This window comes from Pogona vitticeps, chromosome 4, assembly GCF_051106095.1.
Source record: "Pogona vitticeps strain Pit_001003342236 chromosome 4, PviZW2.1, whole genome shotgun sequence".
Taxonomy (NCBI): Eukaryota; Metazoa; Chordata; class Lepidosauria; order Squamata; family Agamidae; genus Pogona; species Pogona vitticeps.
In genome coordinates this window covers 8,152,132-8,169,222 of record NC_135786.1, presented here as the reverse complement: position 1 = coordinate 8,169,222, position 17,091 = coordinate 8,152,132, and the positions used below count along the sequence as shown (strand labels likewise).

The window sequence follows — 17,091 nt, the reverse complement described above, 5'->3', positions numbered from 1 at the left end:
TGATTTAAATCTTCATCCCTGCCTTCTACTAATATGCAGGTTCAGGTGGGCTTTGACCCTTCGGCTGCCTAGGGAGGAGAATGCAATGAACCTCTGGGTGCTAGGCTTCCTTTTAAAAAAAGAGCTGTGCTTTAATATTGTTTTCAATTCATTTGTGTCTTAACATAATTTGTTTGCTTGTATTTTAATATTATAAAGTACAATGGGGTGTTGTGGGCTTTTTTTAAAATTGCTGTTGTTTTTAAACTGCCTTGTGCCCTGTATTGGCCAGTGGAACAAATAAAACAGAGGCCACCTCTGTCTAAGAAATAACTCTAATCCTTTTTGGTCATCTTTTTGAGATTAAGTAAACATGGCGCAATGGGAACACACTAGCCTCTCCTGCCCTTGTTTTTGTTAACTTGAAAAGCAATGGGCCTGCAGCATAGAGCATTTGGCCTATGTGGGGGCAAGCCGTGCCATTCTTAAGACAGATTTTTTTCCCCAGGGTTCTGGCTTGTGTGGTTGTGTGACTTTGGGGTAACCAAAATCATGTCAGAGTATGGGGCACCCGAGTCTTTCTCAAAGCATGTTTATATTTGGAGAAAATTCAGAAAAGGGGCAACAAGGATGTTCGGAGGACTGGCAACCAAGCCCTAGGAGGAAAGACTGGATGAACTGGGCATGTTTGGCCTGGAGAAAGGAAGACAGAGGGGAGATACGATAGCACTTTTCAAAGACTTAAAAGACAGTCATACACAAGGAGGGGCAGTATCTGTTCTTGATCATCTTAGAGTGCACGACACATAACAATGGGCTCAAGCTACAGGAAGCCAGAATTAGGGTGAATATCAGAAAAAACTTTGATGATGATGATTCATACATACAAAACATACAGAACAATAATAGATCTTTAAAAAACTAACATAGATAATAAAAGACAGAAAACTAAGCATTCATGCTGCATGTATGGATCAGAAATTTCTTCAATGTCTGGTCATCTAATATCATCAAAAGGTTCTTCTGAGCACTAATTCACCGTAACTATTTCTTCCCATAAGTTCCTGTTTATTTTCTGGGCCCAACTGTATATCAGCTTTCAGCTTTCCTTCACAAAGTATCTCAGTTGAGCCCATATTACCTCTGAAAGCATATCTAATTCTGCAATGTCCAGTAGCTTCTTTAATAGTTCCTCCATTGTTGGTACTTCTCCTTTCTTCCATTTTTGGGCCCAGAGTAATCTGGCTGCTGTGGGAAAAAACATCTTAACTGTTAGAGCAGTATGACAATGAAACCAATTATCTCAGGAGATGGTGAGCACTTCAACGCTGCAGGCATTAAAGAGAACATTGGACAATCCTCTGTCAGATCTGCTTTGATTTGTATTCCTGCACTGAGCAGGCAGTTGGACTCAATTCAAACTCAATTATTTGATTGATTGATTGATTGATTGACAGACAGACTGACTACTCCATTAGAGCATGCAGTACTCCTTATTCAGACCAGGGGGAAGTGAAACCAACATGGAGGATGTAACGGGTCTCCTACCAACTCACCTCAGACTGAAGAAGCTGCTTGGATGAGTAGCGAAATGTTTCAACCTAACAAGAAAAAATTCGAGTCGCCATGACTCAACTTCCAGATAATCTCACCTGGATGACTGAGAATCTTCACAGATATACTCTGGGCAGTTTACAAGTTAAACTTAAAAATACTACAGATCCCAGATAGCAATACATACAATGATTTGGTGACTTAAAAGAAAAAAAAAAGAGAAAAGAGAAGAAGAAAAATATATATTGATATTAATATGCTTCACCACCATGCCAAGACTTAATAAAGCTTCATGGATATTAATATTAATATACTCTTCAACCACCCCAAGACTTAATATAACTTCATGGAAGGTGTGTTCCATGATGATGGCGCATTTAAAGAATGAAGGGTTTTTGAGGAGCAAAGATTTCTGTAAATGATCTGGAAAATGAACATCTCTTGAAACGTTTGATGATTTAAAAAAAAGAAATTTGAAGGATAAGTAGTAATGATCAAGTTCTTTGGTAATTTTTTTCTAAAGCCATTCCTGGAGGATTTTATCCAATGCTGAGATATAAGTATATATCATATATAAGCCAGTATACCACCCACTTCCGATTCCACCCATATTAACGCGACAAGGGTTTCTTTCTTTTCCTCCAAACCCACTGAGCTTGGAATGGCAGACCCTTTGTGTTGAGAGAAGCTAACCATTGGAGAAAAGAGGAGATAGACACAAAGCCATGATTACTCAGAAATTCTTTATTTCAAGTCTGTTCATGAAGCTTCAACAATTGTTTCTCTGAACTGAGAAAGGATGGGCCCAAATTGATGGGGAATAAAAATCTGAAGGAATCATCCTCATTTTTCTATCTCCCTCCCTTCTGAAGATCCTCCACCCCATTTCGCCTGTGTCATCTGAAAAAATCTGAAGAATTAACCTGAGTTCATATTCTCAAGAGAAAGACTGGAATGGACTAAAAATTTAGGACAGATCCACATGTAGTTCTAGCAAAGATGATCAAGCCATAAAGGAGAGCATTCATATTTTAAACACCCTTTCCTTCAACTCCCTTCTCACATGTACCAAAAGTGGTGATGGGTTATGTGGCTTTAGATGTCCCTTTCTGCTCTGGTCAATAACTATGGCTTGATCCAAGAGTTGAAGCTGTGTCTTCTTTGTGGTGGATTGCGGGAGATAACACTCCTTGTCAATATTAGACTGCATTTATGTCTCACCAGGAGAATAATCCACATTACGCCTCTAGAAAATGTGAATTCTACAACTGGACTATATTATGCAAATTAATCTTGATGGCTTGAAAACAAATAGGAGGCACTCATAGCTTATGACGATAATGTTGCTAAAAATGCCTTGTATTTGAACCACAGAGTTGGTAGAGTATCGGTTTTTAGGGTTCTTTGTTGGCCAAGCCTTCAGGAGGAAGAGTGTGGTGCAGTTAAGAGTGTAAGTGTTGTGCTGGATCATAGCAAAGGCTTATATCTAGTCTAGCTTTCTGCTCCCACAGAAGATATCTAGACACCCAGGAAAACCAGGACATGAATACAAAGGTTGGCATCACCGGGTGTTGGCTTTGAACTCCAAGAATCAGATTTTGTGGTCTATTCTTCAGCTCCCTGGTTTGGGGTCTATTTTTTGTGGTCTGTTCTTCTTATGGTCTATTCTTCAGCTCCCAGCTCCCAAAAATTTCAGGGAATGAGATCCTGCAAGCTGGCAATCTTAGATTTGGGGACATGCCATTTTGACATACTTAGGAGTGTCCTTGTCTTTTCTATTAGCCTGCATGTTTCAGAGCTGTTCTTGATGCTGAATGCTCTGGCATTACCCCATTCTCTCTCCCCGCTCTCTTTCTTTCTTATACACGCAATTGTTGCTGAATGACCTACCTGCTATGGCTTTGTGAGGGTTGACCCCTGAAATCTAGGGAACGGAATGGTCCTGGCCTTGTAAACTTAGCAGTAATGCTCGGTGGTTTGCCTTCACCCAAAACTGGAACTGAAAGGCCTTTTGTCTTTGATAGCAGAGGTAACATAACAATCATGATGCTTGCTACTTCTAGATGCTTTTGAAGTTTGCCACAATTCCTGTTTTGTTGTCTGTCTAGTAAACGGTGTTGTAAGCAGCATTTTGGATCTCTCCAGACTTTCCTGGTGACCAACATAGCTAGTATATTCTGGAATCATAGCTTTGAGGCACTGTTTCAACTCAACAGAGAAGGGAAACTGAATTTTCACATCACTGGCATTACAGAGGAAGATGCCCCGTGAGCTTTCAAATAGAACTTGGACATGCTTCTCTCTTTTTTTTTGACCTCAGCTCCCAGAAATCCCCAGTGAATTATACGAGTCGTAGTCCAAAAAAACAGAAACGTTCAAAGCTCTGCTTTTAAAGCCCTTTCAGCACTGAGGGAAACAGGACCCTTGTGTCTTTTTAAGGGTCTGAAATACAGCCAGCTTTCTCCTCCCTTTATCTCAGAGCCCCAAAGCTGACACACAATCTCACTCACCGAATGGCACAAGCTCTGCTAGGCTGCCCCATGTAAAACTGCAAGTGAACTATTTCATGTCTAGCTCTCATATTTCTCACCCACAAACTGTTTCTGCCAATATAAATTTAACAAGTTAGGCAGAACTACTTGTAGCCTCACCTTCTTTCTGGCGTGTTAGTTTGGTATGTTTTCAAAGGTGATCTCCCCCACAATCCAGCCGGATGCGATACAGCCCAGCTCAATGTGAATCTTCCAGTCATATGCTCCAGTGCCTAGATGATCTAGCCAGTTTCTTCCCAATGTTGTGTCTCCAGATGTGCTTGGACTAAAGGTCCCAGAAGCCTTCCCCACTAGCTGTGTTGGCCAGAATTTCTGGGAATGGTAGTCCAAGAACATCTGGGGACTCAAGGTTGGGCACCACTGACCTATGTCAACCCATCAAAATGTGGATAGACAAACAAGCATGTCTTTTCATCTGTTTACTCAGTTTTGCTGTGATATGAAACTCTGAGATTCAGGAAAACTTGTTCCTGGACTTGGGAATATTTTGTTTTCACTAAGAGGTTCTAACAATCACAAGGCTAATAATCTTCTTGCAGTGATGGTGTTCTGGATCCCTTCTTGTGCAAGGCCAGAAAAATAAAAAGCTCAACCACTCATATAAAGAATGATTGGCCGCATGAAGTGGGAAACAAGGATTCTGGCTCTAACCACTTTCTTGGGCTTCAGAACTCCTTGCCTGTTGTGCAAATGAAAACTCTGAAATCAGACTGTTTGGGTGAGGAACACCTTCACTCAACACCAAGCCGGAGTGTTTAACTTCTCATTTGACTCATAGGGACTGAGTATGTCTGAGAGTGCTTCTGTTGGCACTCACTACAAAGGGACCACAGCTGTGTCCTTAGGAGTATATACGACAACGAATGCCACCATGCTATGGATAGACTTTAATTAACCAGCTCCCTCCCATCCCTCCCACCCTCAAAGAGATATAGAAGATGAAGATGGCCTAGGCAGTGATGCAACCTTAGACAGGCAGCCCCAGAACATCCAGGAAACAGTTCATGCGCAGACGTTATGGTTTTGTTATTCATAGCAGTTGCCTCCAGCGTTCAGCTTTGCCCCTTCTTGCCCGGTGGACTGAAATCTCTGGAATGGGATGCAACGGGTTCGGGTTCTGAGTTATTTTGTTCCTAGATCATTCCTGCCAGCCAAGGCGGGAGGAAGAGACCCACTGTCCCCAGCAAGCAGACAATGATGAACATCCAGAGGAAGATTCTGTCGATGACCATTGCGACGTACTTCCAGTCTTCCTTCACCTGCAACACAGGAGAGGGGGAACAACGAGGACATATCAAGAAAAATAAATTCATAAAGCATAGGGGGATTGAAGGTAGTATCATTATCTGAGGAAGAAGCACTGGGGATGGTGGTAGATGTAGTCCAAGGCACCTGGACATGGGAATGCTGGCATATACAGATCTTGAAAAAGATGTTTGTTTGTTTGTTTGTTTGTTTGTTTGTTTGTTTGTCTGTCTGTCTGTCTGTCTGTCTGTCTGTCTCTCTCTCTCTCTCTCTCTCTCTCTCTCTCTCTCTCTATCTATCTATCTATCTATCTATCTATCTACCGTATTTTTCGCAACATAAGACACACTTTTTCCCCACAAAACAGGGGGGTGGAAAGTCTGTGCGTCTTATGGAGCAAAGAAAACAGATTATATTTTCCTGTTTTCTTCTCCTAAAAAATTGGTGCATCTTATGGAAAGGTGCGTCTTATGGAGCGAAAAATACGGTATCTATCTATCTATCTATCTATCTATCTATCTATCTATCTATCTATCTATCTATCTATCTATCTATCTATCTATCTATCTATCTATCTATCTATCTATCTATCTATCCATCCATCCACCCACCCACCCACCCATCCATCCATCCATCCATCCATCCATCCATCCATCCACTAATTCAACTTATAGAACACCCCATAGTGCAATGCACTCTCTGGGTGGTGTACGATACGAGTGTTAGATCCATGGGATCAGTACCAGCAGTTTCACTTATCTGCTGCCTGAAAATAGTACTTACACCACCCTCCAGAAATATGTTTCCAATGTGTATTACCCAAACTGCCCACCAGAGGGAACAAGAGACCATGTTCTACACAGCCTTTCTATACCTGCGCTTTTCAGTATTCACAAGGGGTGTGTGGTCTTATTATAAAACAAAAAATACGATAAGAAAAAATAGATACAAATGCAAATCAACAGACAACTCAATCAATCCAGAGCTGCTCAGTGGTTTAGGTCTCTGCCTGCGTAGACAGAAATTGGGAGTTCTATTCCCCCCACGGTGCCTCCTTCCTAAGGGCTGGACTTCATGATCCATTGGGTGCGTTCCAGCTCTGCAGTTCTAATATTAATATTATTAACTAATAAATCACTGATTAGCTGACCTATCTTTTAAATAAATAAACAATTAAAGATGACACTGGACATCACGAGATACTTTTTTTGGACTCCAGCCAAAGGACAGCTGAGGGAATCCGAAAACGATAGTCCCAAAAAGTAATTTTTCCAAGTTCTGGCCATATGCTATAGCCCAGTGGTCCCCAACCTTGAGCCTCCAGATGTTCTTGGACTACAACTCCCAGAAGCCTTCACCGCCACCTCTGCTGGCCAGGATTTCTGGGCGTTGAAGTCCAAGGACACCAAGGTGGGTTTATTATGTCTCATGAACAAGAGAAAACCTGTGAGGCAGAATCCAAAGAAACAAAACAAAACAAGAACAACAAAAGAGACAAAAATATGTGGCACCTTAAAGATTAATTATTATGTTTTAATGTGAGCTTTTGTGGATGCACCCATGTCATCAGATATTTGAAAAAAAAAGAAAAAAAAGAGAGAAATACTGGATGAAATACCAATTTCACAAGTAAAGCATACTAAATATTCATTGGCTCTAAGGCTCTTGGTTGTGTGGTTACATCTCACATGCAGTAATTTATGGGATGTATTTGGTGTTAGGTTCTATTGTAAGCATTCCTGCGGGAGACAGAAAACGGATGCCAGGCATGAGAAAACTTGATACACAAATGTCATCTTTTGAAATGACTCTCTGTTTCTCCTAATTTGTAGCTCTGCATTGAATAGGACCAGGACTGAATGACCTCAAGGGGGAGTAGTTGTGATGGCCAGCTTTTTTAAAAAATGGACATGATTCCCTTTTCAGCTACTTGGGTTATCATCCACTTCCTAATGTCGATCCATCCTGCGTCGACTGCAGCAGAAAAGATTGATTTTTAAAAAGAGAGAAAATAAATCACCTCCAGCTGAAAAAGGTCAAATTTTTATTTATTTAACCATTGCTTTGAAGAATAGAGTTCTACCTAGGGATATCCTGTCAGGTAAGCGTTTCCCCAGTTGCCCTTCAGTATACTTAAGGGGATATGAAATTTTGCTATGTTCCTGACAGCCTTTCATTGTCAACTATGAACAGGGAGGCTCTCCCATCTGTTTTTCTGTGGGTTAAAGTTAGGGAGATGAGGGGGGGGGGCAACCTGAGGAGAAATGTAGGTGATCTCCTTATGTCATAATAGCAGAGGATGCAGCTCATTTAGATACTGCACAAACGACAGAACCAATGTCTAGCATTGTATCTCTTAAATTTCAACGGAGATGGGAAAAGTTCTATTTTTGCATTACAATTCCATTCCGAGGCATTCTGGGAGTTGCAGTCCAAAATTTTTCCCAGCTCTGAGCTTCAGCTGGTGGCCAGGGCTTTTCAATTTAAAGCATTCTTTTGCCCTCATTGTCCTGTTTTGAAATGATACGCACTCGCTCTCAGCTGGAATACTAGTCCTATGGAGGAAGAACAGGATCCACTTTTAATCATCTCAGGGTACAGGATATATAAGAATGGGCTCAAGCTATAGGAAGCCAAATTTAAGCTGAATATCAGGAAAAACTTCTTAACTGTTAGAGCAGTATAACAATGGAACACATGATCTCATGAGCTGGTGAACAGTCCAACACTGGAGGCATTCAAGAGAAAATCGTGCAACCTTCTGTCTAATCTGCTTGGATCTGGACCCCGCCCTGAGCAAGGGGTTGGATTCAATGGCTCTTCCAACTCCATGATTCTATGATTCATCTTCTGTTTTCGCATCCAGCTCTTTCCATACTGAAACAGCTGCTGTTGTTTCCCAAAAGCCTGAAAATAACATCTTTGCAGTGATAAGCAAGTCACCATCCAAAATTATCTGTGATCTATTTTTAACACTGCTTTCCCCCCAAATAACCTAATAGAACAAACATAGGGGCTGAATGGGAACTTTCATATCTGATAATATCCTGAACTGCTCTTGTAATAATGCTTCAAAAATACAATCTCCATACAGGTGGGAGATTTTAAAGAAGGTATTCCCTGCTTTTTAACATCTCCTCCAACATATACTGGCTATATTTCTATATGTTTTTGGTAATCTCACTAGAGGAAATACTGTTATCTAAGGATTATATCTTTTTAGGGCAAGAAGAATGTCAAGCCTAGGGCCAAATCCTGCCCTATTGGAGTTCCAGTTAGGCCTATCTGTATCCCTCTTTCCTATGCTATCATCAATTGCTGGTTTCTCACCTTTGTATAGTTTTCTTTTCCCCTTCTACGAGGTTGGAATGCCTTTCTCTTAAGACAGTTTGATTCCCAACCTTGGGGAAAAGAATCATGTCGGCGATGAACTGCACAACTAGTTTTGTGATCGGTGCAAGAATGGGCATTTACTTATTTATTTAAAATATTTTTACCCCACCTTTCTCCTTAAAAAAAGACCCAAGGTGGTCTTTTATCATTAAAAAGACAAAAACAATATCATTAAAAAGCTAAAAACAATAAGTATCCAAATATTGTAAAAGAATTAAATATTATATTAAGAATGGTAAATAAAATTAATACTAAAAACACAGTTAAAACAACAAGGTACAAAAATCTATTTTTTTAAAAAAAATTCCTCTTGGACAGCTAGATAGGAATGTCATGAGAAATCTACCAAAGCCTGGGAGAAGTTTATGGGATTTACCTTCCACTCTGCATTAGACAATAGGATACGAGCCTGAGTATTTCAGTAGCAAAGGAAAGAGAGATTAAAATACTTAGGTGTCACACACAACATCAAGGGTACCTTTACCTGTTCTTCTGTCAATGTTATCTATGCCATCTTTTGCCAACAATGCCCCTCTGCATTCTACATAGGACAAACGGGACAATCTCTGCGCAAAAGAATTAATGGACACAAATTTGACATCAGGAGTGGTAATACACAGAAACCTGTGTCTAATCATTTTAAGTTACCTGGACACTCTGCACAATATTTGAAAGTTGCCATTTTGGCGAAGAAAAATTACAGGACAAGAATCCATAGAGAAACAGCTGCGATAAAAATGTATACATATGTTTAAAGACCATCTCAATGGTCTTAATATAAACCAAGGTTTTTTAGACCACTATCAAATATATAATAATTTATTGTATCTGTTATATTCTCAGCTATATCCCTTTTCTAACTAACCTGTGCCACCTCACAAGCCCCACTGGTGATTAGAGACACTCATTATCATGTTGTTCCTGCTTGTTCTCTGGGATTAATTTAGCCACTAATCATTGTCGTTGTTTAGGGCAGGGGTCCCCAGTCCCAGTCTGTGGCCTTGCCAGGACTGGGCCATGGAGACAAATCTGCTGGCCCCCCTGCACATGCAGACGCACACACGGCCCTCCCGCACACATGTCCCCCATGCACGTACGGTCCCTCCATGCACAGATGCACATACGGTCCCTCCCATGCATGCACGGATGCCACCGCACGCTAAACCAGTCTGTGGAGGCAAAAAGGTTGGGGACCACTGGTTTAGAGAATACTGCTTTCTGTGAGGGGAACTAAATATCAACATGAGTCCTAAAGGTCATTGGCAGGTCAACAACTTCTGCCCAAATACGATCTCTGGTTTAGGTCATTTTTAAATGAACACCAGAAAATTGATGCTTTTGAATTGTGGTGCTGGAGGAGGCTCTTGAGAGTCCCCTGGACTGCAAGGAGAACAAATTTATCCATTCTGAAGGAAATCAACCCTGAGTGCTCACTGGAAGGACAGATCCTGAAGCTGAAGCTCCAATACTTTGGCCATCTCATGAGAAGAGAAGACTCCCTGGAAAAGACCCTGATGTTGGGAAAGTGTGAAGGCAAGAGGAGAAGGGGACGACCGAGGACGAGATGGCTGGACAGGGTCACCGAAGCTACGAACATGAATTTGACCCAACTCTGGCAGTGGAAGACAGGAGGGCCTGGCATGCTTTGGTCCATGGGGTCATGAAGATTCAGACACCACTTAATGGCTAAATAACACAACAACAATAAATGTGTAAATATTTGCCATTTGGTCCCACTGTTATGTCTGAGGAAGTGGACTTTTGTCCACAAATACGCACACATTAAAATACAGCAGTTAGTCTTTAAAATACAGTGGTGCCCTGCTTGACGACGATAATCTGTTCCAGGAAAATCGCTGTTAAGCGAAATCAGCGTCAAGCGAAAAATAAAACCCCATTGGAATGCACTGAAAACCGATCAATGCATTCCAGTGGGGAAATACCTCATCGTCCAGTGAAGATCGCCCATAGAGAAGCGCCGATCAGCTGTTTAAAATCGATGTCTTCCGAAGCAGGGGTCTGGAAAACAGCCATTTTGTGAAGGGAGGGAAGCCATTTTATGAAGGGAAGCCATTTTGCGGAGCCGGAAAAATCGTCGTTTAGAAAACAAATGGTTTGCGAAGCAGGCTTCGAATCGACATCAAGCGAAAAAAGCCCATTGGAACCATCGTCTTGCGATCGCAATAGCGATCGCAAAAAAACTCATCTTAAAGCGATTTTGACGTCATGCAGGATAAGCGTCAAGCGGTGCACCACTGTACTTGGAAACAACCAAAGTGAAAAAGAAAGCTACTCTGGGTAGTTGGGGAAGAGAGTTGGCCTGACTATAGTGCTGGCAAGTTGGACTGTTCTCACCCTTTTGACAATATCAACCCTTATGTACATTTCCAGTCTTCTGATCTCTCGTTCTGCCTAACTGACACATTCGAGGACGGCTGCTGTGTAGAATCATCAATCATTTTCCCTTTGTACATTAATTATAACCACACAGTATGTATTTTATCTCATATGCCAGGAAAATCATGTCACATCAAGGCTGTGCTCGCTTCAGAGTGAAGCCTGTTGTGATTCTGCTAACAGCTCTTAGAATTATTTACAAGGCACGAGTTATCCTGCAATTTGCTCTACCTGAACATCATTTCAAAAACATGCCCCAGTTTCTTATAATGCGCTATCAAGTTGCAAGTGTTGAGAGAACAGTTTGTGACCCCACATATAGTGTTCCCTTCATTCCATACTAAAACAAAATATCCCCTGGGTCCCTGTCTGTTTATTGGCCGTCAACAACATGCTAGTTTTTAGGCTTCACAGTTTATGTTATGGGACATCAAGTTATTTCTGACTTTTAAGGACTTTATGAATGAATTAACTGCAAAAGGTCCTGCTATTAAAAGGACTGGGCTTTCTGAGTAGTAACCGACAAATAACAACACAAAGAAGGCTCTTTCTTTTGCTTTCGAACTTCTCGCACTAATTCCCGAAAGAGAGCTTCTGAAACCCAAATAGTTCAATTTAACGAATGAGAGGAAGCACAACCTTTTGGATTTCATATAAAATTGTCTTGCCCTTTTCTGAGGTCAGTCAGCCTCCCGTCTTGCACACCAAAGATTACTTGTTTGTAGAGAGGGCCATGAACTGCTGGTTGAGCAGTTTCTCCTGATTCGTCTATCGCTGCAACAGGTGTTTGGCAGTTACGCACCCTGGCCCCTCTGAGTGGCTGCCGACTCCACTCAGAGGTAGTGTCCTGACCCATGTCCTACAGGTGCCCACTGGAGGACGTGGAGTATCGCCAAACACCTGTCACAGTGGTAAATTGGTGATTCATGCCCGTCTCTACTCATGTGGTCTGAGAAGAAATTGTTGGTAATATGGGTGGCACCAGACACTGGCAACCAGCCTGCCAGGATAACTGATGCTAATGATGATAAATATAAACTGCTGCTGATCTACATAGGTTTGATGACATAGGTCTTTATTATCTGCACTGTTTCCTGCTAATTAATTGAGGACGAGGATAGCGATAAGATGACAAGACATAAATGTGAACTTTAAAATACATTAATGCCTCCATAGGTCTGATGATATGTCATTCTTTCTCTCTTTCTGTCCCACCTTTAGCTTAGAAGACAATAACTTCAAAAAGACACAGAAAGAACAGGAAAAAGTTGTACAACTCTAATTAGGCCTAGCTAACTTTTGTGGCAGAATTTCAATTTTCTTTTCTTTTTTGTTCATACTTATGAACAAAAGTTATTTAACTCCATCAACGTCTATATGTTTTCCCAAGAGTTAAATTAAATTAATACTAGACTACCCGAAGTAATCTCTGGAGGGCAATTAATTCCCAAATTATGGATAAATGAGGCAAGAGGTGAAATGAAAAGGAGCTACGTTTATTTCAAAGAACAACTTAAAATGAAAATGCATTTGGAGGACTGGTATTTGATCCCTTTTGATTTGCTATAATGAGGCGTGCGGCACAACACTGGTCAAAGACAATGAGAAACCTTATGTCAAGTTGCCTTCTCTCTCTCTCACACACACACACACACACACACACAGAGAGACACAGACAGACAGACAGACAGACAGACAGACACACACACACACACACACACACACACACACACACGTGTGTGTGGTTCTTCCTGTAAGTGGTTTTGCATGAAATCCAGCATTGAGGATTAGATCAAAATCAAAGAATGCTTTCCAAAATGGCGGGCAAACACTTTAAGGTTCAGTTCTCCTGAAGTTCATTGTATCTCTAACAAGAAATTAAATAGTCTACTACTGAAAACACTCCAAGCACAAGAAACACATTATATGGAGATGTGATTTCTCCCGAAAGAAAATCAATTTTCTTTCAACATAGAAACATAATATTTGGAACAACATTATCAATAAGGACAGATCCTGAACCTGAGGCTCCAATCCTTTGGCCATCTCATGAGAAGACTCCCTGGAAAAGAGTTCCTGATGTTGGGAAAGTGTGAAGGCAAGAGGAGAAGGGGACGACAGAGGATGAGATGGTTGGACAGGGTCATCAAATCGACCAACATGACTTTGACCAAACTCAGGGAGGCAGCAGAAGACGGGAGGGCCTGGCGTGCTATGGTCCATGGGGTCACGAAGAGTCGGACATGACTAAACGACTAAACAACAACAACAAAGGACATACAGGATTCTATAATTAGGGTATTTAGGATTCTAGCTAAGTAATGTGAGCAATATAAATCGGCTGATCTTGTTACCCAGTAAGTCATGCAGAATGGGCATGGAGTGGTGATCCTGAGAGCAGATGAGACCACATAACAAGTTGTTAGCACCTGACAGATTCGAGTTACATGAGCCAATTTCTGCAACAGACAGTCATTTCCTGCCTTTTGGCTTTGCTATTTTTAAAGACTGAACGAAAAGCAACAGCCTCAATCACTTAATTAAAGGAACTATTTACTTTAAATATAACCACCACCTTTTCCCTGCAGCAGTGGCGTGTCCACAGAATACTGATCAGGGAACTGAGGATGGACCCATCTTGCTAAATGATGTCTTGTTAAACTCACAAGAGGCTTCCAGCCCAATCCTTCACTTGCTTTGCTGCTGGCAGGTAAATCCTAGTGATTTCATGGGGATTAAGGGCTGAGTTAGACCACATGAGAAATGGGAAGCAGCTGTCCTCGAGGTGAGTCTATGGGATTCCTGAATGTTTTCTACTAACAGTGGTAACATGAACATCAAGGAATGGTTCCTGTGGGCATAATGGCATGGATGCAGGGTAGCTAATGTAGGGGTGGGGTGTTAGTCCCCCTCTACTCAGCACTGGTTAGGCCTCACCTAGATTACTGTGTCCAGTTCTGGACACCATGCTTTAAGAAGGATGCCAACAAACTGGTGCAAGTTCAGAGGAAGGTAATAAGGATGATCAGGGGATTGGAAACCAAGCCCTACAAGGAAAGACTGAAAGAACTGGACATCTTTGGCCTCGAAAAAGAAGACTGAGGGGAAATGCGACAGCACTTTTCAAATACTTGAAAGACTGTCGTACAGAGGAGGGGGCAGGATATGTTCTTAATCATCCCAGAGTGAAAACAAATAATAATGGGCACAAGCTATAGGGAGCCAGATTTAACTTCTTCATTATTAGAGCAGTATGACAATGGAACCAATTACCTCAGGAGGTGATGAGAGCTCCAACGATGGAGTCATTGAAGAGAAAATTGGACAACCATCTTTCAGATTTGTGTTGATTCGGATTCCTGCCATGAGCAGGGTGTTGGATTCAATGGCCTTATAAGCCCCTTAGGTAAAGGTAAAGGTTCCCCTTGACAATTTTTGTCCAGTCGTGTTCGACTCTAGGGGCCGGTGCTCATCCCCGTTTCCAAGCCATAGAGCCAGCGTTTGTCCGAAGACAATATTCCGTGGTCACATGGCCAGTGCGACTTAGACACGGAACGCTGTTACCTTCCCACTGAGGTGGTCCCTATTTATCTACTTGCATTTGCATGCTTTTGAACCGCTAGGTTGGTGGGAGCTGGGACAAGCGACGGGCGCTCACTCCATCGCGTGGATTCGATCTTACGGCTGCTTGGTCTTCTGACCCTGCAGCACAGGCTTCTGCAGTTTAGCTCGCAGCGCCACCATGGAGTTGCAAGCCCCTTGCAACTCCATTATTCTATGATTCTATGATTTATGCAGCACACAAAGGGGGCGACAAAAGACTTGATGGTCTTATAAGCACCTTCCAGCTACATTACTCTATTCTATAATTGATATGCTGGAAATTGCATGTGCTGATTGATATGTACTGGTGGAAATGTAGAAATTATGTTTACAATTGAAACAGGATTAAACTATCTCTCGCCCTAAGAAGGAAGACAGTGACCAGCTAACCAAGGCTCCTCAGCTCCTTAGCCAGGTTACTGCAAATGGGTGTCATGGAGGCTACACACCCACCCCATGATTGTCAGAACTGTCTTCTTACTGGGTGGTGTGCCAGACCATAACAGCCTCCATTTAACAAACGGAGAACACGAGCAAATGAAGTACATGAGCAACTTTCCCACTCCATTTAACAAAGCCTCCATTTAACAAATGGGAACATGAGCAACGTATGAATCACACCTTCAATATATTGTCTGTGCACTCACCATATATATGTATGAATCAGACCTTCAATATATATATTTAAGGTCTGGTTCATACATATATATGATGAGTGCACAGACAACTAAAACCTCATCAGGAAGAGGCCTTAAAAGTCTCCTCACTTACAGCTTTCCATGACCAAGGGGAGTTTTTTCACAGAAGTATGAAAAATTCACCTTGCCTATTAACAAGACACGTTAATCATTGAAGAGCTAAATATTAAAACTTTGTGTTTTGGGCTAGATCCAGACTCCGTCCCTTTCCCACTCTTCTTGGCTCTGCTTTCCTCTTTAAATTTCAGTTGAATTTTCTATCAAGCCAGAAATAAACAACCTTGTCTCTTTGCCTGCAAAAAGAAGTAAGGAGAGTTTGTTAGCTCTTATGATAGGTAGAGCAGGACTGAGTGCTTATGGTTAAAACAGAGAGACAGGCAGACATCTGTGTTCAGTGGTGGCAAACGGTTATTATTCACTTCTGTGGAGAAACTGGTATCACCACTAACATTTAAGGATTATGGGAGTTCCTTTTCTAAGTATCCCTCCTGTCTCCAGACAATCCAGATCTGGGATCCCGAAAATATCACACAGAAATGAATCGTAGACACAGGGAGGGCCTCTTACGGTATAGAAATTCTGATTATTTCTCAGCTAATACTGTGAAAGCTGCCTCTTTCCTACTCTGAAGATGTGTCTTCTTTCTTCTCTTAGCTACGGAGAGACAGACTTCATGGAAGCCAGCTGCAGGACTCCTGTAAACAAGTTAGACATCATTTACCCCCACTGATACTTTCTACAAATTGGTTTTCTAAAAATAAATAATAAACAGTGTGACTCCTTTTTGCCTTATTGCCAGTCCGTAGGACATGTAAGGAAAGCTCGCTGAATTCTTTCTTCTCCTCAATTTAGGCTGTCTCAATGTGATGAAATAAGTTATGAGCAAAAGTTCAAACCATGTAAGTAGAGATGGGCATGAATCAGAAAAAAATAGTGATTCGTTTCGATTTATAATTTGTCAAGGTTGACGAATCACAAATTAAGAATTTACGAATATTTTCTGATGAATTGTTGATTTTGTGAATTGCTTTTTTAACTTTCAAACCCTATAAAATGCCCCCCTCCAAGCATCTAGAGAAAACAAATTCACAGGGAAGCTTCCCCCAGACTGTCCTCTACAAGCTCAGAACGTTGGGTGAGGTTTGGGTTTTGGACATCTGAGTTATAGACCCACAAGGAGCCCCCCCCCCCGGAAAGTTCCCTACAAGCACCTAGAGACACCAAAATAAAAGGAAAGCTTCCCATGAACCACCTCTATAACCCCTCCAGATTTGGTTAAGAGTAGGTTTCAGACATCTAAGCTATATCTCTCCAGAAAAGTGCCCTTTAACAGCAGTCTTGGGGAAACCCAATCTTCATCAAACTTGGAGGGCTTGTAGAGGCGAGTCAGGGGAAGATTCTATTTGGCTTCTCTAGGTTCCTGGGGATCCTCTTTGTGTGTGTATACATCAGACATCTGAAATTCCCCACCAAACATGGGAGGATTGTACAGAAGAATCAGAAGAAGCTTCCCTGTGACCATGATGTCTCCAGGTGCTTGGGGGGGGGCTGTTTTATAGCCAAATGAATCAATGAATTTTAAAAAATCACAAAAAATTCATTGATTCGTATTCCTCAGGGCATTGATTCGTATGAATACCAAGTGACAAATTAGTGATTTTTGAACAAAT

The 17,091-nt window shown here is 41.6% G+C and overlaps 1 protein-coding gene across 4 annotated transcripts in view; it reads right to left on the bottom strand.

Annotated features, from left to right (window-relative positions):
• Window positions 1–2,257: 2,257 nt before the first annotated feature.
• The window catches only part of CHRNA4 (cholinergic receptor nicotinic alpha 4 subunit), a 96,806-nt gene continuing 81,972 nt past the window's right edge, over window positions 2,258–17,091 (bottom strand). For 2 of the 4 annotated variants that reach the window (XM_072996738.2, XM_072996740.2), the window contains 2 exons: window positions 9,208–9,289; window positions 2,258–5,344 (listed from right to left, as the gene is read on the bottom strand). In XM_072996738.2, the coding sequence (XP_072852839.2) occupies window positions 5,208–5,344; window positions 9,208–9,289 (219 nt within the window). In that variant the 3' untranslated portion in view covers window positions 2,258–5,207. The remainder of the gene's footprint in view (window positions 5,345–9,207; window positions 9,290–17,091) is intronic. The other 2 variants (XM_072996739.2, XM_078392001.1) reach the window with 1 other exon arrangement.